Raw genomic sequence first — 22,729 nt, forward strand, 5'->3', positions numbered from 1 at the left:
ACATTGTGCGCTGCCCACCATACCTTGAGGGACTCGAGGAATCGAACTGGCATCCTTTCCCCAATAAAAATAAAGTAACATATTTTTTTATATTTCAAAAAAAGAAGAAATCACTGAGATCTAATCAATCTTAATATATTTTTTAAAGATTTTATTGGGGACGGGGAACAGGACTTTATTGGAGAACAGTATGTACTTCCAGGACTTTTTTTCCAAGTCAAGTTGTTGTCCTTTCAGTCTTAGTTGTGGAGGGCTCAGCTCAGCTCCAGGTCCAGTTGCTGTTGCTAGTTGCAGGGGGCGCAGCCCACCATCCCTTGCAGGAGTCGAGGAATTGAACTGGCAACCTTGTGGTTGAGAGCCCACTGGCCCATGTGGGAATCGAACCAGCAGTCTTAGAAGTTAGGAGCATGGAGCTCTCACCGCCTGAGCCACCGGGCTGGCCCCACTCTTAATATTTTCATGTGTATCCTCTTAGTCTTTATCATAATTTTTAAAAAGTTTTTTTTAAGCTGAGGTGGTAAGGTTGGGAGAAAAGCTAGAAAATTGTGACTGTGATTTAGGATGATGGTTTTGGGTGGTAGAAGCAAGAGAATGAGATGCAAGAGGGGAACATACAAGGAGGGTACTATTGATGTTCTCTGTTTTGGATGGTAGATTCTCAGATGTTTATTTATTATTAAAAATAACTTCATAAAGAAATAAAAATGGCTGAAGGTGGTCAAAAGGTACAAACTTCCATTTATAAAATAAATAAGTCATGGGATATAATGAAAAATATGTTGACTATAGTTAATAATATTATATTGTATATTTGAAAGTTGCTAAGAGAGTAGATCTTAAGAGTTCTCATCACAAGAAAAAAAAATTATAACTATATATGGTGATGGGTGTTAACTAGACTTATTGTGTGATCATTTTGCAATATATACAAATATCAAATAATTGTCATATTCCTGAAAGTAATATAATGTTATGTCAGTTGTATCTCAGTTTTAAAAAGTAAAAATATATCTATAAAATACTAGAGAATCAATGAACAATGAAACTAATTTAAATAATAAAACCACTCAATGAGGTATAAGGCTATATAATTAACATACAAAGATCAATAGCTTTCATGGAACAAACAATAACCAGCTGAAGACATAATGGTAAAGAAAGCCCCATTTATAATAGCAACAAAGATGATTAAATACCTAGGAATAAACTTGACAAAAATGTGCAAAACCTATAAGAGGAAACAATCCTGAAAGACACAAAATTAGAATTGAACAAAAGAAAAGGCATCCCTGTTCTCGAATAGGACAACTCAACTTCATAAAGATGTGAGTGTAAACAATCCCAATAAAAATATCTGCAAGACTTTTATTTTTGTTTCATGGAGCTAGTCAAGTTGATGTTAATGTTTATAAGGAAAAGCAAGCATTCGGGAATAGCCAGGAACACACTAAGGAAAAAAAACTACAAAATACAAATTGGTAGCTACAAAATAGTCACAAGGAATGTAAAATATAGCCCACAGAATATAGTCAATAATATTGCAACAACTATGTATAGTGCCAGGTAGGTACTAGATTAATCGGGGGGATCATTGCATAAATTATATAAATGTCTAACCACTGTGTTGTATACTTGAAACTAACATAAAATAATATTGGATGTCAACTATAACTGAAAAAAATGAAATAAAAACTACAAAGGACTGATTCTGCCAGGTGTTAAATCATGCTCAGTCCCCATAATTAAAACACAGTGTTACTGCCACAAGAATAGGTGTACAGACCAGTAGAGTAGACTAGAAAGTCCTGAGCTAGATCTAAGTAAATATAGAAATAATAAAGGTGGCCTCTTAAATCACGGAAGAAAAGATGGGCTTTTAAATAAATTAAACAGCCACTTGGAAAAAAGATAAAATTGAATCCACATCTCTCACCACACACAAAAATAAACTTCTCACTGATGAGGAAACTAAATGTAAAAAAAAAAAAAAAAAAAAAAGATAGAAAATAATAATTAGATAGAAAATAATTTAATAATTTAAACCAGAAAAAAATATGGTGAATTCCTCTACAAACTCATGTAAGGAAAACTTTTCTAACACTGACTCAAAATTTAAGGGCAATAAAACAAATAATTTATAAATTTGACTACATAAGAATGTTTTTTAAAATTGCATGGTAAAATAAAGTCAAAGAACTGCCAAATTAGAAGAAAACATTTGCAGCACATATCACAGATAAAAGGCTAATATCCATAATACATAAAGAACTCTTCAAATTTAAAAGGAAAAGGACCAAAATTCTGATAGAAAAATGGAAAAGAAATACAAACAGAAGATTAGATATAGATATAGATATAGATATAGATATAGATATAGATATAGATATAGATATATAGATATAGATATAGATATAGATATAGATATATTCTGTTTGTATATAAATAACTTAATAAAGAAAAAAAAGTGGGCCAGGCATGGACCAATGATGCAGATGTCATCAACCAAGGATTATGATTAATCCAGTTTTATGCACCTGAGGTCCAATTAAAACTACAAGAATTCCCGTAAAACATTTTATGCTATGATTAAAAGTAAGTTTGGTCTTCTGGAGACCTCAAATGACACACTAGGGTACACTGACAAATCAGGAAGAAAAAAAAAAGAGAAAGAAAGAAAGAAAATGACTTCCATTTCATCATTAACCTCACTCAGTTTTTTCAATGAGTTCTGAATTCCAACTCCTACACATGACAAACTTGGCCACTATTATGTAAACACTGATGTGTCAGAAGGTTTCAATGTGAACCAGATAAACTTCCCAGGTCCCTTCTACCTCTAAGATTCTATATTTTTAGATGGGTGACCTGGTGTACCAAAACAGTCTGCTTAAATCTACCCACTCAGTTAATGAGGCAAGAATGACTTTCCCAGACCCCTTCTTCCTAATTACACAGGAAGTTTCACCTGGGGATATTTCTTATTGTCCTCAACAAAACTCCAGATTTATGTATTTGTTTGTTTTTCTGTTCATGTCCTATCATTATTTATAAAAATGGAAGATTTTGGAAATTGGGGTGAAATAAGAGTAGGAAGAAAAAGTAATACCATCAGTAATATCAAAAACACAGATACGCACATGTTTGGTTTCTATCTTAGCTAGAGCTGGGCCACAGATTTGGTTGCAGATTCCTAATAGTCAAAGCAGAGAGGGAAACAGGAGGTCGGAGATTAATAATGCCTATAAAATAATTTGGGCCAGTTTTTCCGAGGAAGACCAGTATTTCCATTTGCTTAGAGCTATGTCCTAGTGGTATGCTGGAGCAGGCTTCCACTGGTGCACGAGAGCCGATGGCTAAATATCAAGGATTTTTGCCAAGTTGGTTGTTAAACCATTGGTAGTGTGAAATGTGCCATGGTGGGAGTATTCAACAAACACTACAAATTAGGTCATTTTTCTCCTTTGGTTTTGTTTGTTTGTTTGTTTTGCCTTTGGAGAGTTGGTTTACCAACACACCACTGCATGCTCCAGTGGTCCTTGTAAAGGGCCACTTTGCAAGGCCAGCGTTGCTACAATTGGGAGGGAGAAAGGCTTAGTGTGCAAGCTCGTTGAGTGCCGCAGAAACATCCCCTGGGAGAAGTCAGAACATATCCTCAAGACCAGATTGGCGTATGCATCAGCATTCACCTACCTCACCTCCGTCCTTCCTTCTTTCCAGTATTACTCTCTGGAATCTCAGACCTGGGCCTACAAAAAAACACCAGGCCCAGAGAGGGGCAGGCATAGCTCTCCATTCAAAAAAATGCATCCAGACCCTGGGAGCGGCTCCGATGAAGGTTTTTACACTTTCCATTAGGTCAGCACTTCCCAAGCCTGTGTCTCCCAGCTTTGTAACAAGTGTCCCTGGAGCAAGAGGAGGGAGGTGGAAGTGTTCCATGCTGAAATAAATTTGGAAATGAGTAGGTTGCTCTTAAGCAGTTGTCTTTACAGCAGGACTTCTCAGAGCCTTTGGGAGGAGACCGTGCCTTTGTGGCACAGAGTGCCCATCAATTCCCACACTTATTTTACCCTAGAACAGTTTGTAATGGCACATTTCGGGACACCAGATGAAAAATACACCACCCTGGGTTGTCAGCGCTCATTGGTGATTTTTTTGAAAGGCAACACCAGGACATTATTCCACAGAAATATTTCTTTCCTGTAGGGCTGGAAGCCCTGGCATTTTTCTTTATGACAGCATGAATTGAATGTCTTTGCTTTCCACCTGAACCATTTCATTAAGCCTGTGGGTATCCACACATCCATCAGCAGAGCTTGCTTTAGGGAAACATTTCAGGACAAGACATTTCTTAATTTGTGACTTCTGTCCCCAAGAACTCACTGGTCCTATCAAAGCCCAAAGCCAGCATACATTTCAGCTCACAAGGTTCTGGAGCAGAGAATATGCATTTCTTGTTATTTTTTAACCTTGAATTTTCACGCCACAACTCCCATTCTATTTAGTTTTCTGTCTTTTACTTTCTTCTTGAGATAGTTTCATAAACTCCTAAGATGGTTTATCGTGCTGTCACTCCACACATGCAGTCATTCACTTAACAATCATTTAGGATACCCCTCTGCTTTCCAGGCCACAAATGGGATAGACTAGGCCCTGTCACCAAGTAGTTCATAGTCCAGCATTCATGAATTGGTTTTCCTCTCCTCCTTATCTTCTTTATGTGCTTTGTCTTGGCTCCTTCTCTCTACCTCGCTGGGTGCCCCATGATGTCCCTCCTCACCCTCATTCATCCTTTCTCCTCCCTTCCCTGATAGTTTTTTCCAAGGACTAACAGGAACCCAGCTCAGCTGGTTTTTATCACGCTCCTGTCCTTGCATTTTTCCGACTCAATTAAGCCATTACCAGGGCTAAATGAGGCATGGACTCTCCAAAAGTCACACCTGTTGTCAGGGAGATGGAGGGTAAGAACCTGTGCAGCTGGCGGGCAGAAGACAAGCAGGGCTGGAGGGAGGCAGCCGAGTGTGACCAGCAGTTTTTGTTCCCCCAGTGCTGAAAGAGGGCCCTCATTTTAAAACAAGATGCCTCTTGCTTTAATACAGAAGGAATGAAGTCTGACATAAAATGGATGGTCACATTGGTGATGACAGATATGATATCCCTAATTTTTTGGCAAATGTACACCAGGTGTGTATAAAAAACCCACATTGTGGATGTGTGCTCAGCAAGAGGTAAAGAAAGCTGTAACCAGAGCCAGGTACTCGGGGTTTGGTCAAATTTTCTCAGGGTTTTCCCTGTCTACCCTCATTAAAACATACCTGCTTCACCTTTCTGCAAAAGTAGCTTCACACCTTACTGTTGGTATTCTCTATGATCAGTGTGACAAAAGAGGGAAAGAGTACAATCAACCAGAGACAAATCAGTGTCCTTCCCCTATGAAGAGAAGTGATCTCTAGTGGAAATCAATTTTGGTTTCATAACCACCTCTTTTTCCGGGCAACCCAGAATTTTTATTTCTGCCATCCATGGATTGAGAAATCGTAACATTTGAACTTGCCGTGCCTCTAATTTACTGAATGGTTTTATATTCCAAAAGTCTATGCCTCAGTTTTCTCTAGTTGAGATGTGGGCAAAAATCATTCTGCCCTAGAATTATACCATTTCCAAAAGTGTTAAAGCCCAGGGTTGATTTTACTTTGATGAAAATTGAAATGTGCATGGTTGACGCCTAACCTTGCCTTGCTATCCTCTGTTAATTTGTCCTTTACTCTGGAACTTGTATGAGCCATCCCAACTTGTTCAACAGATATTTTTTAAGCATCCATTCGATACCAGTTTCCTCCTTAGATGCTAGGAATGCAACTGTGATCATGATGAATCCCTGCCCTTAGGAACTTTCGGTCATGTGTGGTGATCCCTTCCCTGTTCTGTCCTGTACTGTAGAATGTCCAACCAGCCCCTGGTTTTTACTGGTCATGCTTCATTCATTCATTCATTCATTCATTCATTCATTCAGCAAATACTTGTGGAGCATCTACCAAGTTCCAGGCACTATGCTTTGTGCCAGGCTACAAAATGAGGCACCACCCTCTAGAAGCTTCCGGTCCCCCCTGGAATTAATTCTCTCTCCTGGCAGCCACCAGAAAGAACATCACTCTTCCCTCTGTGCTCCCTCAACACGTAGTTCATGCCTCTACCTAGCATTTGCATCACTGTAATTATAAGACATCTTCTTGTCTCCTTTTAAACCAGGAGCAGCTTGAAGGCAACAATCTCAACTTTCTTTCCTGAGTGCCTTGCACTCCCTGGTGTCTACCATATAGAGGAGCTCAATAAATGTTTTTTGAATAAATAATTGTATGAGTTTACAAAAATCACAAACCTGTGAAACTATAGACCCCTCTGCCCTGACCTCCAATTCCACATCTCTTGGAAGAGGAACTCAGATATCAATAATCTGTCAGTACTGAAATGCTCCTCATGATTTCAAGGACCTTCTAAACATGAAACCAGCTGGTCCATGAATCATTTCTTCTTCCAAATGTACCTGTCATTGAGATAAAGAACAAATAAAGCTTTAGCTTGTGTTTGCAATACTATTTTTTTCAGGAGGACAAACATAATTACATGTGATTTAAATGAAATAAACTTATAGTAAAGAGAACAAATGAGGTTATTTGTGACTCATGGATAGGTATGGTTAATATAGCTACAATAAGAGAAAATATAACAACAGTGGCTTAAACAAGTGAAAAGCATTTTTTCTCTGTCATGTAAAAATCCAGGCACAGTCTGGTATTGAGGTTCTGCTCCATGAAATCCTCAGCTCCTGGCACCATCATTCCCTAGGATATGGCTCCTGGTTCAAGATGGGTTCTAGCTGTGACATTCACCTCCATGCAGCAGAATAGAAAAATGGGGGGATGAAGAGACAAAAGACAAACACCAACTCTCTCTTAAACCAAGTTTCCTGGAAGCTGCCACAGGGCATCTCAACTTACATCCCATTGGCCAAAACTAATTATAATTATAAAGGAAGTTGGGGAAAGTACTCTTTTTATTTTGAACAACCACTTATCCAGCTAAAAATTATTTTACTGTGGCATAAAAGGAGTACAGATATGAGGGATACAATTAGAAGTCTACCGTAGATACTAAAACTGAAGTGTTATTGATTATTCAAGAACTTTTGTAATCTAATAATTGCAGGCTGAAATGACAATGACGAACTCCAACTCTTAATCCACTCTGCTACCATCACGCTTGGTACCGCTCTAGTTGTCCATATCTAGGTGGTGGGAGAAGGAAGGGAGAAAGAAAAGAAAGCTTTTGCAACAAGAAATTTGGGCGTGAGGGTGATGCAATGGCAACAGGAATGAAAACGGGGAGGCAGAGTGGAGAGAGGTGGGAGAATCAACAGAACAAAGTGAATGGATATAGGAGGAAAGGGAGAGGGAGGACTTAGCATGATTCTCAGCTTTGAAAGCAAATTAGACCCTGGTAATTGGACTAAAAAGGGTGGTTTGGAAACTACATTAGACTAGTGGAGTTAACTACTGCAAATTGACATGAAATCTCTCCTTCATCTGTTATTTCTTGCCATGAATTTTCTCTTGAATAGACTAATGAAGTTAATAAACTTCTCCAAGTAGTTAATCTTTCACAGGAAAAATTTAACAGGTCTTTGTGACTTACCCTAGCCAATTATAATGTTCCCTCTCCTAATTTAGTGCACTATATGGGTCTCCTTAAAATTCTGAGTTCTTGAGGCATTCTTAATTCAAGTGCCAGAATGTCTCACTTGAGTAAGCTGACTATTTGGAGAATCTATTCCCTCAACTAGAAAGTAAAGTTGGTATTGCCCTTTATATAGTTGTAAAGTTTAAATACATTAGATGTGTACATTAGATGTGTAAACCTGACATCATAAGTGGTTCAATAAGTACTAGTTTCTGCCTCCTTCCAAAATATTTTCTTTTTTACACATTCATTCAACAAACATTTATTCAGCAGTTACTATTTCAGATACTGTGCTAAGTACTGGGAGCAAAGTTGAATTTAGTCATTGAAAACAAAGTTACAATACTTTTTTTTTTTTCACTTCTGAATGTTGAGGTAAATTATGATCCTCTACACCAGTGTACCTGCCCCCGGACTGGGAATTCTGAGGACAGGGAATGTGCATGTGTTTGTTACCTTATATTCCCAGGCCTTAGCACATATACTTACTAAATGAATGACTGAATATCTGACCAAGGTCCAAGGAATGAAGCCAAAAGTAGGACTGGAGTCAGAGAACTAGGATGATTGTGGAAGTTCAGACATTATTGGAGGCAATTCCATGAATATTGAATGTCTGCAGGGATGTTCCTTCCATATGGGCTCAGTATCTTCTTCTAGAAGGCAGTTGGAGATCCTAAAGGAAAAGGGGGAGCGTATGACAATGTTTAAGAGCTTAGGCTCTGAAATCAGACATCTGCACATCTAATTATAGTAAAGTGTGATGAATCTTCCATGAAAGGAACTCCAACTCCCAAGATGTAAAAGGCTATTACAGGTGGACCTGCCTGGTCTGAGTGTTCAGGGAAGGCCTCCTTGAAGAGTCCCGTACATTGCTGACTGCACAACTGAGGAGTTAGCATGAGTGGAGAACCAGCCTATATGCCACTCCCCTCGCAGTAGGGGAGTATGGCTTGGCCCAAGGCTGTGTCTGCCCCAGAAGAGTGCTTTTCTCCACTCACACAAAGGCTCCACAATTCTCCAAGCCATGCCCCCAAAGTTATGGACATCTGAAAGCTGAAAGATAAGCAGATGTTTTCCAGACAAAATTTAGGCCAGAGGGACCAATAGGGGAGCAGTCTGGGGAATTTAAAAGTCGTCTGATGTATTTGAGGAACTGAAGAAAGTTCACTATGGCGGGAGTGTGGAGTTCAAAGTGAAGACTAGCAAGAGTAAAGCTGGAAAGGTACTCATTGCAGCTGGCATTTTCTATGAGTTTACTAGATACACTGTGCTGGTGGATCTCCATGCATTATTTTATTGAGATCGCAAGAGGTTAAGTGACTTGCCCAGAGTCATATGTTAGGAAATCGTAGAACTATGATTCAAAGCCAGGATTAAGTCCAGAGCCTATGCTTCAAACAGCCTGTTCCATAGCATCCAAAGATTTGCAAAGTGGACTGACTGCAAAAGGACAAAACTGGAGGAAAGAGCACCAATTAGGAAATAGTTGCAGAAATCCAGATAAGAAATGTTGGTGGACTTAAGATGGCCTTGGAAATGGGAAGGAATGGATGGATTCCAGAGAGATTTAGGAAGTAGAATCTACAGGAGTTGGTGACGGTTCGAATATGAAGGGCATTTATGAAGAAAGGGAGGAGGCAAGGATGATTTCTTATTTTGTGTCTTTGTGAACGGCATGCCATTTGCTGAGATAGAAAATGGTGAAGGAGGAACAAGTTTGGGAGAAAGTGAGTTTAGAGCCTGTCGAGTTGGAAGCACCTATGGGACAGCCAAGTGGAGATGTCCAGTTGATGGTTTGATGCTTGGGTCTGAAACTCAGGAGAAGCTGTATTGGTAGCTGATATGTCATTGGTAATTGACCCACAGAGTGAGTGAGAAGAGTGTAGAGTGAGAAGAGCAGAGAGTTCCTACTAAGACAATCATGCTAAACCAAAGGACGTTTTCTTAGATCGAGCTGTTGAGCTTTGTAGAACATGACCCGACTTCTGATTTATCTGTGTCCCTTTCAAGAACTATTCTTCAAAGGTTTATGGAGTGTCATATTATAAGCTGCAGCCAGAAACCTGTGATGAGGAGGCTCAAAAAGCGGGGCTATCATAATAAATAATGAATAAGTGGCCTTTTGCCATAATTTTTTGTGATTTAAAATCGGATTTAAACTTAATTTGATCAAGTTTATGACTCATTTTGTATTTTCTATAAGAACATTTGTGCTGAGTAAAGTATCATTAACATTATTATTATACAAGGAATTGTTACTACTATACCAGTTCCATGCATTATTTACACAGAAGAATGAATGAGTTTAAATCCAGTGGCAACATCAGTGGAGGTCTTAGTTATCAATGGCCTCTTTAAAATGTGGCCTTCATAACTGAGCACAGTCCTTCTCCCATATGAGCAATTAAAGTTTCCTGTATCTTCCATGAAGTGCTATAAAAATGAGACTCTAAGCCAGCCTTCTCCACCTGCTACCCTCAGCCTCTCCAAATAGAAACCACCTCTGTTGTAGTCATCGTAACAAGACGGTAAATCCAGAAATACAGGGGCCATTGATTTAAATCAGCTTAGTTGAATTCATTTGTCTCTCTTTTCTTTTAGAAAGCACCACAGACAGTCTCTATATGATGTGGCTTCCAAAGACTCAAGGACCAGCCACCGTACTTGCCTGCCATGGAGAAGGCAGAAATGGAAATGCAAACACCACAACTTCCAGTCTGTTATTAACCTCTCTGTAGACATGTGCCCCCACCACAGGAAGTGAACTGCACCAGGGGGGAACGTTCTTGGGGCCCCCGAACTTCCAGCACTCCTATCTCTCTCCCTGAAAACAAAGCAGAACTATGGCACTTTATAGCTGCTGTTTCATCCTCTTGGCATTTACCTGGCTCACCTCTGCCTATGGGCCCGACCAGCGAGCCCAGAAGAAAGGGGACATTATCCTCGGGGGGCTCTTTCCTATTCATTTTGGAGTAGCAGCCAAAGATCAAGATCTAAAGTCAAGGCCAGAGTCTGTGGAATGTATCAGGTAAGGGAAGGAGCCAAGTCAGAGTCTCTTCTCTTCTGGGTGGTTGGATGGTTGGAGAAAAGCTGTGCCTAACCCCCAATAATTTTCTGTTTTCAAACTTGGTTCTCTCTTTTCAAAAATAGTGATTGATAATCATGCTGAGGCTTATGATCCCCAACACCCACCACCATTTTTAAAGGAAATTTTTCCAAAAGTAAAATGTCAATGATACTGAGTAGAAAAATCCATAGCCTGTTGGAGCATGTGCCTGGTAAATGAGTCCTCATCATTCACCAGGAAACAGTATTGCTTAATGGAAGACTAAGTACCTAGAAGGAAATTAATTGTAGGTCTTTCAAACCTGAGTAGTGATTATTTCCCACTGACTGTAAGTGCCCCAACGATCAGTAATAGCTGAGTGTCGGCTGCCTCACTCTTATTTGTTTTTGAAGGATTTAGAGTTGAAAGAAATCTCAGTGGTTGGCATGACCCAGGCATCTTCAAAATACCCATAGCATTTTTAGAACCACTCCCATTAGAAAGTCTTTCTTATAGAAACCCGAAATCCCCCTGCTAACAGAGAATATGTCTAACACAGATGGAGAAACACGGAATCCATCTTATTCGACTGGACCCTTTTTGGCCATTTAATGACAGCTAATATATCTCGTTGAATCATTTTTTTTTCCAGGCCAAATAGTCTCAGTTTTTAAACAATTACTCCATGACATGATTTCCAGACCTCTCACCATTCTGGTTGCCCTCCATCTGATGCTTCCTAATTTATCATGACTCTTAAAATGTGGCATCTAAAACAAGGCACAATTTCTTCAAATAGAATCTGATTTCTGGAGAGTACAGTGGGCTGCATACCACCTCCCTTAATCCAGAGACCATTACTGTCCCCCAAGTTTTGACCCATCTTCTAAGTGAGAATAGCACATTCTCTTTGAAATTTGCGACTTCCAAAAGTGATCCAGCACTTTTCCTTGGTCTTCCTGATAGCTGGAAAATGAAAATAAAAACTAGGACTGTTCCAACAAAACTGGATTTCTGTTTATGTTCTAATGAGAGCTCACAAATTTGATAAAATGTTCCCATGAATGCAGAAAAACTAAGTGCAGAATTCCACTGATGTTGATTACATCCTCCGCATAGCCCTTGTGGACAAATATCCCCTTTGTTGTACTTTGCTGGACAGAGTTGTGCATGTGCCACATATACAGCTAAGATCAAGCAAGAAGCTTGACCTTAAATAAGATATATTTTTAATTATATTACACAAAGACAGCAAAATCAGTTTAGCAGCATAGATATTTTATGTAATCAAAAATTCTGTAATATCTCTTAATAACTTTGTAGGTTTAAAACAAATAATTAAATAACACACATAAAGAAAATGACTAAGAGTAAACATCACATTGAAAGTGTGACTTAGATCGGGACCTTTAGGAACCTAAATGACGCGGTGGAGTAAAACAGATTGTATTTCTCACCTCCTGTCACTGAGTTCAAGTGGTGCAACCTATGCTATGAAGAGAAAGAACTTGTGGTGTTGTTCTGGGCACTGATACCCTGATTCCGCACATTTAACAAGCCCTCACTCTGAACCAAGTCTTAGGAGAGTGAAAATTATGGCACGGATCCTATTTCTCTTTGTTAATATGCTTGTTTTTTATTTAAAACAATGCTTTTTGAAAAGCGATCTATGCTCATTTTTTTTAAATAGAAAGTGTCAATAAACCAAAAGCACACAGTTTTAAAACTCATATTCCACCACCCAGAAATAACCACTGTTTGTGAACAGCCTTTCTATGCATAATATATTTCTGCTTGTTTACAGAGTTGACATCACTCATTTCCCTTTCCAATTTGATCTCCAGGAATGTCATGGTCTAAATTTATGACTTTGAAAATCTGAGGTTATTCTTAGGCTCCCACATATTAAAATCATAATCTATTTATATTTTCCCTGGTCCTTTTTTCTTTTTAAATCTCCGTATTACTTTTACTAAAGTACCTTACATCAGCAACGTCAAATTCTTTGCTGGATAAGGCAGAAACAAATCACTCATTCTGTTACTATTAACAATCTTCATCATTATTGCTCCCTAACGCTGTGTGAGGCACCATACTGAAAATTTTGCATAATTATCTCACGTTTGCAGCCACCTTATGAGGTAGATCTTATCCCCCTTTACGGAGAGGACTTTGAGTCTCAAAGAACACAACATCATGAAACCAAAAAGTAACAGATGCACGATTCCAGCCCAGCTATGCCCAGTCTTTACTCTAATGGGGAGGTAACCAGAAAGCCTCCCATTTTCTTCCATTTCTTTTTTCTTCTAGGTATAATTTCCGGGGCTTTCGCTGGTTACAAGCTATGATATTTGCCATAGAGGAAATAAACAGCAGCCCGGCCCTTCTTCCCAACATGACGCTGGGATACAGAATATTCGACACTTGCAACACTGTTTCCAAAGCCTTGGAGGCCACCCTGAGTTTTGTGGCCCAGAACAAAATTGATTCTTTGAACCTTGATGAGTTCTGCAATTGTTCACAGCATATCCCTTCTACTATCGCTGTGGTGGGAGCAACTGGCTCGGGCATTTCCACAGCGGTGGCAAACCTGCTGGGACTCTTCTACATTCCCCAGGTACCCAGGCCTTCATAGGTGGGGCAATGTGGGCAGGGGGCAGGAGAAGCTGGTTCGGAAGATGGCCATGCCCTGTGTCCGCACAGTTTGCTCTTTTCCTATCTCTGGCTTTCCACGGGCACAAAAGACCTTTCCATTAGTTGAGGCACTGGATCATGACCATTTGAGATTTCTGAGACCCCAGTGTCCACATCAACTGACCTTCACAACTCTCCCAAAATTCATTTAAACATACCTTATATAAAACTTTGTATATACCTTTTATTTCTTTATTTTTGTACCTTGTATAAAACTTTGTCTTTTTCCCCCCAAAGTGCTCAGTTCTTTATTTTCCAATCCATTCTTTTAGTAAATGACCATTCGCCGCCTTTTTCTAAAAGGAATGAGACCATATGATGTAAATCCAGCCTTTCAAACCCCAAATATGTCCCTCATCCTGTTCCATTAAAAGTCTCTGCCTCCCTACCCTCTCGTTGAAAATTTAGCTCAGAGGGAGGCAGAGCCTATTTTCTCACAAAACAGGAACTTCATCACTATGTTGCACATTCTAGTAATGGAAAATATTCTACTTCATTCAACAAATATTTCTGGAGTGTATATGAAGAAGCAGTCTCCACCCTGGCAGGAACTCAGCCAAGGTGGGGACATGTCTGCATTTCCAAATGCTAAGAATTCACTGAAACAAGTGCTTTAATAAAGATTTGTTCAAATTTGCACATTTTTTGTGTGGAAAAAAAACCCAGCAAACTCTAAATGCCATTTTATAACCTGGTTACACCCCCTTTAACACTATAGAGCAAACCCTTTTTCATGTTAATATTTATAGATCTATGATATCATTTTATAATACTGAAAAATTGGAAACAACCTAAATGTCCGTGGATGGGAGAATCAGCTCAATTGTGATACATCCCTTATGTCAATTTTTAAATTAAATTATAAATCACACTTTAAATTTATTTTTTGATGTCTAATATTTAGAATTTATAAAGTACCCTTGATAAATTCACATTTCTATGTTGCAAGGTCTTTTTTTCCTTGCTGATAGCCATTATTCCTTTTTATACATGTGACAACTGAGAAAATCTTGTCACCATTTCCCGAATCCTTACTTCAGGGAATTAAAGGTGCTTCCCATGGGGAAGCCCTGGCTCTGTAAGTTTTCTGCTAAAGTGATCTAACAAAGCCCATATCAGCGAATGTGTTGGGCAAGATGCAAATATTAATCTTTTAAATTTGGCATATAGTGAAGTATTATTTTAAGTACACAGTACAGTATGTTGTCATTACCCCATGGCCAACAGGCATAAGATATAATTGTCATCAAGTAAAGAAAGAACATGTAGGGGAAGGTTTTAATGTTTTGTGGTTTGGATGAAAGATTAGCTGAATTTAAATTATATAAGTGATGAGATTACTATAATGATTATGAGTCAAATTAATGTAATTTTACCTACAGCAATGGTTCTCTGCCATGTCTGCATGTTGACATGCAGGGGAGATTGAAAAATACTAGTGCCTGGGTTTTACACCCCAGAGATCCTGGTTTCATTGATATGAGATGCAGCTTGGGCAGTGGGAGTTTTGAAAGCTCCCAAGGCAATTCCAATGTGCAGCAGAGTTGGGAACCACTCTGGAGTCAGAAACCCAGTGTTATTTTTTATGCCACTCATGCCACCAAGTGGATGGAACAAGCAGACCAGCTAAATCAAGTTGTGGTTAAAACAGTTCTCTGAATCATTCATGAATTTCTCCCCTCTTACAATAAAAAAATTTTGTGTGTTTTTAAGGGTTTTTTTTGGGGGGGGGGTGCATATGAAGTGGTGTTTATCCTCAAACTTGACAACTATTATAAATGTACTCTTTAAGAGAAACATATCCATGAAGATATTTTTGTATTTTTTTTACTTTCTATCCCTTTAAAATCCTTTTTTGGCCTAGTTTTCAAAGATCAAGAAGTAAGCAGTAATGGATGGATTTACAAAATGCCCAAGTAGGTTTTCCATTTGCAAAAACCTGATTCAGGAGTCTGTCGTTTGGGTCTGCAAATAGAGGTCTCTAAAAACAATAACATCTCAACAAATTATTTAATCTAACTACCAATCTCATGAACCTCCATAGTAGAGCAAGAAAATCTACTGTGAACTTCCATAGTAGAGCAAGAAGATCTTTCTTTCCTGATCAAAGAAAAAAATTGTCAATTTCACATTATAACTTCCAAAATCAAAGCTCTTGTTAGAAACAGGTTTTTCATAGACCAATGCCTTTTATGTTTTTGATGTAGAAACTATTCATTGATAAGAAGGAACGTATTGAAATAATTCATTTTAAAACACTGAACACAGAAACTTAATTGTTTCAATTGATAAGAAGTATTAAAAAGGCATTCTCCCAAATTTCTTCACCTTGGTTTTCTTAAGAATTTTTAAATCTCTATAGAAAACTGGAGAACAAGAGATGTTAAGCACTCCTTTATTATCTAGAAGGAATTCCATTAAGTATAAAAATGCTTTGTTCTTCAGAAGAAATGGTCCAACAACCTTGAGCTTCGTAACAGGTGAGCCAGGACACACAGGAGTACTACATATGGGCCAAAACCTGCCAAGATATTGATCCCTTCAAGGTCTGAGATGTATAGGTGGGGCTGAGGCTGGTCAGAGCACACACACACACACACACACACACACACACACACACACACACACACCAGGTTGGTCAGCCTCCTCCATCAGCCCCATCTTCTCTGTTAGCCACAATGTGAAAAAAAGTTGGGAAGCTCTGCACTAACAAATGCTTTACATGATGTTTGGATACTTCTTCAGGCAATGATATTTCACCACCAACAGTAAAGCTTTCTTTCCTTGATGGCCCACACCCATGCTCAAATGTAGAACTGGCTAGGTCTTAGAAAGTGGAAATACATCTAGGCAGCGTCTCCGGGGTTCCTTTACAGCCCCTCTGGGTTTTGGAGACTCACATCAAAAGCCTGTCAAGAGACCTCAGCCATCACTTGAAATTGAACAGAAGGCAGGGCTCTCAATGGTGATTGAACCAACCCACTGAGAAGCCAGGAGAGCAAAGGATATTTTCTTGTCTGTATTTAATGATGTACATCATTGTTATTGTGGTATGGAGGAATTGAGCCTAGTGAACCTAATGGCTAATTGAGCCTAAATAATAAACACATTTTAGGAGTGACTGCAATTGAGTGTACTTATCCATAGTACTGTGGGTGGGAGAGGGGAAGCAAGGGGAGGGAAGAGAGTGAATAGCTGGAGACTAGAAACAGATAGGAAGAGAAAAACTAGGCAGACTAGGAAAGGGGAACCCCTCGGGGCTCCTCTGAAGACCTTAGGTTCATAACCCACAGGGAACCTGATTCCTACCCAAAGTGAGTCATTGATGGAGTGTTCATCACAAGAAAGGGGAAGCTACAATGTTCACATCAGAACCTGGAGCCAGCAGGCAGAAGATATGTACGTGGGTATGTTGTAACCAATGAATCACTACAGAGGAAGTTAGGAGAAAGTATGGAACAGTGCATAAAGACTCTCCTTGAAAGGACAAATAGATCCTACTGTTGGGTTGACTCTAAGGCCAGATCCATTTTTGAAGGTAGCATTGTGAAGACCCACCCATTGGGAATTAGAATGCTCCCCAATAGACTGACAGGTGTTTGGGAGTTCACACGGGAGGGGAACAGATTCTGGTTGTCTTCATTCACCCTTCATCCTGTCTGCAGTAAACAACATGTTTGAAAAATTAGATTAATGAATGTTCAACAAGCCACCGTCACATAGCCTTGAGGCTCACGCGACACCTCACTCACTCATTCATTCTGTGTTCTGTGTTCGGTGTTCTTTCCAGGTCAGCTATGCCTCCTCCAGCAGACTCCTTAGCAACAAGAATCAGTTCAAGTCCTTCCTCCGTACCATCCCCAATGATGAACACCAGGCCACTGCCATGGCTGACATCATCGAGTACTTCCGCTGGAACTGGGTGGGCACAATTGCAGCTGATGATGACTATGGCCGGCCAGGGATTGAGAAGTTCCGAGAGGAAGCTGAGGAGAGGGACATCTGCATTGACTTCAGCGAACTCATCTCCCAGTACTCTGACGAGGAAGAGATCCAGCAGGTGGTAGAGGTAATCCAGAATTCCACAGCCAAAGTCATCGTCGTTTTCTCCAGTGGCCCAGACCTTGAGCCCCTCATCAAGGAGATCGTTCGGCGCAATATCACTGGCAGGATCTGGCTGGCCAGCGAGGCCTGGGCCAGCTCTTCCTTGATTGCCATGCCCGAGTACTTCCATGTGGTTGGAGGCACCATTGGATTTGCCCTGAAGGCTGGGCAGATCCCAGGTTTCCGGGAATTCTTGCAGAAAGTCCATCCAAGGAAGTCTGTCCACAATGGTTTTGCCAAGGAGTTTTGGGAAGAAACATTTAATTGTCATCTCCAAGAAGGTGCTAAAGGACCTTTACCCATGGACACCTTCCTGAGAGGTCAAGAAGACAGTGGTAGCAGGATAAGCAACAGTTCCACTGCCTTCAGACCTCTCTGTACAGGAGATGAGAATATCAGCAGTATTGAGACCCCTTACATGGATTATACACACTTACGGATATCCTACAATGTCTACTTAGCAGTCTACTCCATTGCTCATGCCCTGCAAGATATATATACCTGCTTACCTGGGAGAGGGCTCTTCACAAATGGTTCCTGTGCGGACATCAAGAAGGTTGAGGCTTGGCAGGTACATTCTTCACTTAGATAGCAGTTCTCTTTGTAATAAGGCAGAGTTGGGCTGATCCAGGCAAGACAGATAAAATGGTTACTTCAAAAAGACAATATCTAAATAAGGTCACTAAATGTAGCTTTGGATTCAAATTGCCTATTCAAACATCTGAGCAACTGACTTCTGAACAATTGATAGTAATTTGATTTGATCATCTATTTAAAACCTTGCCTCAACTGTCCTTTAGTTCAGTGGTTCAGAATATCTAGACTGTGGCCCCTAAAAGTTTATAATACCCTGGAACAGATTCAGTACTGAGTGCAGGATGTTTTTCTAATGCTAAGTTAAAGATATTGTTCCGTTGTGAGTAACAAGTATTTGTTAAGTACCTATTACGTTCCACACACTAAGGGGCATAAAACTAGTGCTACTGTGTTTAGCCACCACTTCTGCCATTATATTATTCACAATACAATGTGCTGGACCACCTGAGAGGCCAACTAAGCTTAGGACACAAGCAAATCAAGGGAACAGAAAAAACTCACCTTAAAAGGATTTGATATTGGATATTTCAAAAAGAAGTAGTTACAATAGAAAACAATCAGAACTTAAGTGGAATTCCAACATTCATTATACTTTAGTCTTATTTTGTATTTTTGAATTACACATAGGAGAGACATCATCATTTTTTTCGTTTCATAGGATTCCCAAAGATAAAAGTCTGAACTGACTTACATCGTACAAAGCTATTCATGTCTTACATATATAATCTTGATTTCTTTATTTTTTAATTTTTGTTTAAGTATAGTTGGTATACAGTATTATATTATTTCCAGTGTACAATATAGTGATTAAACATTTATATACCTTACAATGTGATCGCCACACTGAGTCTAGTAATCATCTATCACCATACAAATGTATCACAATACTATTGACTATATTCCCCTTCACTTTTTTACGCATTCCCCCCTCTCCTCCCCTCTGGCAACTATCAGTTTGATCTCTGTTCCATGAATCTGTTTTTATTGTGTGTTTTGTTCATTTGCCTTTTTTTTTTTTTAGATTCCACATATAAGTGAAATAATACTGTATTAGTCTTTTTCTGTCCAACTTAGTTCACTTAGCATAATACCCTCTCGGTCCATCTATGTTGTTCTAAATGGCAAGATTCCATTCTTTTTTATCACTGAGTAATACTCCATTGTGTATGTGTGTGTGTATATATATAGGTATATATAGCACATCTTTTTATCTGAAGAAAATGAAAACACTAATTTGAAAAGGTATCCGCTAAAAGATAACCCCTATGTTAATTGTATCAGTTTTTTACAATAGCCAAGATATGGAAGCAAGCTAGGTGTCCACTGATAGAAGAATGTACCTTAATTTTTAAATCAGACCAAGTTTTACACTCCTTTTGTATTTTCCTCAGTTCTAGATTGACCTACGGAGAGAGTACATGATAGCAATGGTAGGAGGGGGCGAATCCCTGATTTGAGTTGAATGATCCATCCTCCAGCCTCTGATCCTGCTCCCCCATGTATAATACTAGCTGCATCATCTTAGACAAGCCACTGCTCTACGTCAGCCTATCCATCTGTAAAATGGCCCTAATATCTATCCTGTTTTCCACCCAAGATTCTTTTGAAGATGACATGAGACGATATATGTGACAGAAATCTGTAAATTTTTAAGCTCTAAATAGATGGTGATTATTATAGTAGGATTTCAATGACTCTAATTAATCAATTAATTAGGCAAAAAAAATCATTAAAACAGAGCCCAATCACCACAGATTCTTGGGAAAAGACACCAAGAAACAAAAAATGTACCACCTGTGTCAGTCATTTTAGGGATGAGATGACGACTGACTGTCTAGGGTGGTAGAATGAGCCAGGACCTGCAAGTTCTGAGCCCTTCTTGTGTGGGGAAAAGAAATCTCACTCAGATATCATTGTTTGCTAAAGTTTCTAATCACTATGAGGTACTTAGTTTCCTTCCTTGCACTGCGCCACACACACACACACACACACACACACACACACACACCCTTCATTAAGGCAAAGAGGAGCTCTAATGAAGGTCAAAGGCCAACAAGACTTCAGAAGCAATGATGCTAAGGTGTGGAGTTTTGAGAAGGAGGAATAAAGGGGCAGTCTTTGAAAAAATATTATTGTCTCTCCTATCTTCCCTTCCATGTCCCCTGGAAGGAAGACTCCAGCTCTTGAAAAGCCAGGACCAGGGTGGGGTGGAAGGGAAAAGAGGCTTCCAACGGGTCATTTGACAGTTCTGCTCTTCAGTGATTCCTCTCCCAGACAAGGAAGTAAGATCCATATGGTCAAGACCAAAGCTTGGACATATGAAAACAAAGCCAAGAATTAGGCTGTGCTCAAGACTGGGACTTTTAGTTGCATGCAATAAGAAAACCAAACCAACTGGCTTAAACAGAAGAAGGAACATTATTAGTACCTCATAATACTGAAATTCTCAGAAGTATTCCAGGTACAGCTCAATGCTTTCATCTCTATTTCTTTGTTCCTTATTTCTCAAGGTTAGCAGTTTTCAGCCTCAGTTGCAGCTCCAGGTTCATAAAATTTTTACTGCTCAGCTCTTCTTATTTCCCAGGATATCTTGTATAAGTTCCAAAAGCCACATTGATTGACCAGTCCAGAGCCACATATCCATCCCTAAAGCTAGGAGGGGACTCCTCCCAAACTACGTAGACGGAGAGTAGAGCAGGGAATGGATCCCAAAGTTAAATCAGGATGCTGTTACCAAAAGAAGGAGGAAAGAGAAGCAAGCAGCCAAAAACAAAGTGTCTGCTACACAGACACCTCAGCTGACCCTAGTCCAAGTAAAGATGTGACCTCCTAACTCACACACGGTCTGGCACAATTCATCCAGGAGAGGAAACAGACAGGAAAATAAGGTCAGAGCTCTGGGAAGAAATAACATGTGGGCACTGGCCAAACTGTCCTGTGTGCTTGCTGTATGTCTTCTTTGAGCCTCAGGAATGCAGGAAGTTGGGTGGGCATTCTGGAATTTAAGATCTTGGCCATGTCTCTATCTACCAGAAGATGGACCAGCAATGAGTCACACTCATTATGAAAACGTACATGGAAACCCATCACCCATACAATCTATACAATCTAATCCAAATATCTCAGCCTGGAATTCCACCCCACCTTCTCTCAATTCTCTTATAAGCTAACCTGACTGGCACCTCCCCACAAAGCACTAATTAGTTTTTGGCATAGTATTTTTGCTTAGGTACTAGCCCATAACTGAAGAGTCATCAATTTTTGTCTCCTCTATCGTGATCCACCACAAACTTTTAACTCTTTCAAAATTCACTCTCTCCTGAAAATCTTTTCAAATCACATTCCCCCACACACACTTTCTGACCATTCTTTCTTCCTCATCTTTGCCATTTATGAACCCAGCTTGTTTCCTCAACTCTTCAGTTGACTGAAATAGATTCTTATTAATTCAACTGCTGGTTAAATAAGATCAATTACAATTTTGTTGTGTTGACATTTTCCCCCTAAAATTCGTCAATCAACTCATATGCCTTAAAAGTAACACTAACAGGTAATTTATGAGCAAATGACACAATTCCCTCCTGGCCTCCATGGGAACCCCAAGCCCTCCTCACACTGCTCCTCAGCTATCTTCTCTCTGATTCCTCCACTGCAGTTCCTGAGAGCAGGAACCATGTCTGTATTGTTCAGCACTGGGTCCAGAACAGCTGGCACCTGAATGTGTGCAGAATAAACGAACCAATGAGTCGCAATCTAGTTAATTTGGCCTGACAACACTACCTGGAGTCCTTTGCAGAGAATGGTTCAACCTAACAACTCATCCTCTAATCGATCACTGTGGCCAGGGTATTCTAGGCTCTGATTGGATGGTGATCAGGGTGATTCTAGACTCTGGGCCATATGCCCAACAATCAAGTTTGAATGGAGCATCATGGAAGTAAGTATGGAACTACCTTCTTCCTTCTCTCACAATGATTGTACACAAGACACGCTCCCTATCTTCCTCCACCTTACACCAACCACTCAGTAGACAAAAAACAGGCATGTATCATGACAACCATGGTAATAACAAAAGCCAAACAAAATTAATCTTTCTAGGAATTGCTGGTTCTGTTGAGGGTTGGGAGAGGGTAGATGAATTGGGTTGAGAACTAGAGGAGATGGAGGAGAGACAAGAAAATAGGGCTGAAGTTAGAAAAGGAAATTGGTCCAAGATTTTCCCAACACTCAGCACAGGAAGTGGGCAAGAAACAATAGACAGGTTCTTTATCTGTGTGAATTATCTCTCATTATCTGTGTGAAGAGGGTGCTTTGTGGATCCCATGCCACTTTCCCTCTGGCTAAGAACTGATGCCTTGTGTAAGAGCTGGAAATCCTAGACAAGAGTGTGGGGGTTTCTAGTCTCTAGTCTTGGCTTAACTGAATTGACCCTTAAAGTATGAGCCAATGGGTCATCCCCATATATACTTATACTGAGCAACAGTTTGAGTTTAGAGGGAATATTCTAAAAGACCACAAGATGGAAATATTACCACATCAAAGATAATAGGT

General features: G+C 39.7%; 1 protein-coding gene across 2 annotated transcripts in view; it reads left to right on the forward strand.

Moving 5' to 3' along the window:
• CASR (calcium sensing receptor) overlaps nt 1-22,729 on the forward strand; it is a 72,754-nt gene that overhangs the window by 33,752 nt on the left and 16,273 nt on the right. For both annotated transcript variants that reach the window (XM_081025163.1, XM_081025164.1), the window contains exons 2-4: nt 10,339-10,765; nt 13,094-13,400; nt 17,268-18,152. In XM_081025163.1, the coding sequence (XP_080881289.1) occupies nt 10,581-10,765; nt 13,094-13,400; nt 17,268-18,152 (1,377 nt within the window). In that variant the 5' untranslated portion in view covers nt 10,339-10,580. The remainder of the gene's footprint in view (nt 1-10,338; nt 10,766-13,093; nt 13,401-17,267; nt 18,153-22,729) is intronic.

This window comes from Rhinolophus hipposideros, assembly GCF_964194185.1.
Source record: "Rhinolophus hipposideros genome assembly, chromosome: 2".
NCBI classification, from domain to species: domain Eukaryota; kingdom Metazoa; phylum Chordata; class Mammalia; order Chiroptera; family Rhinolophidae; genus Rhinolophus; species Rhinolophus hipposideros.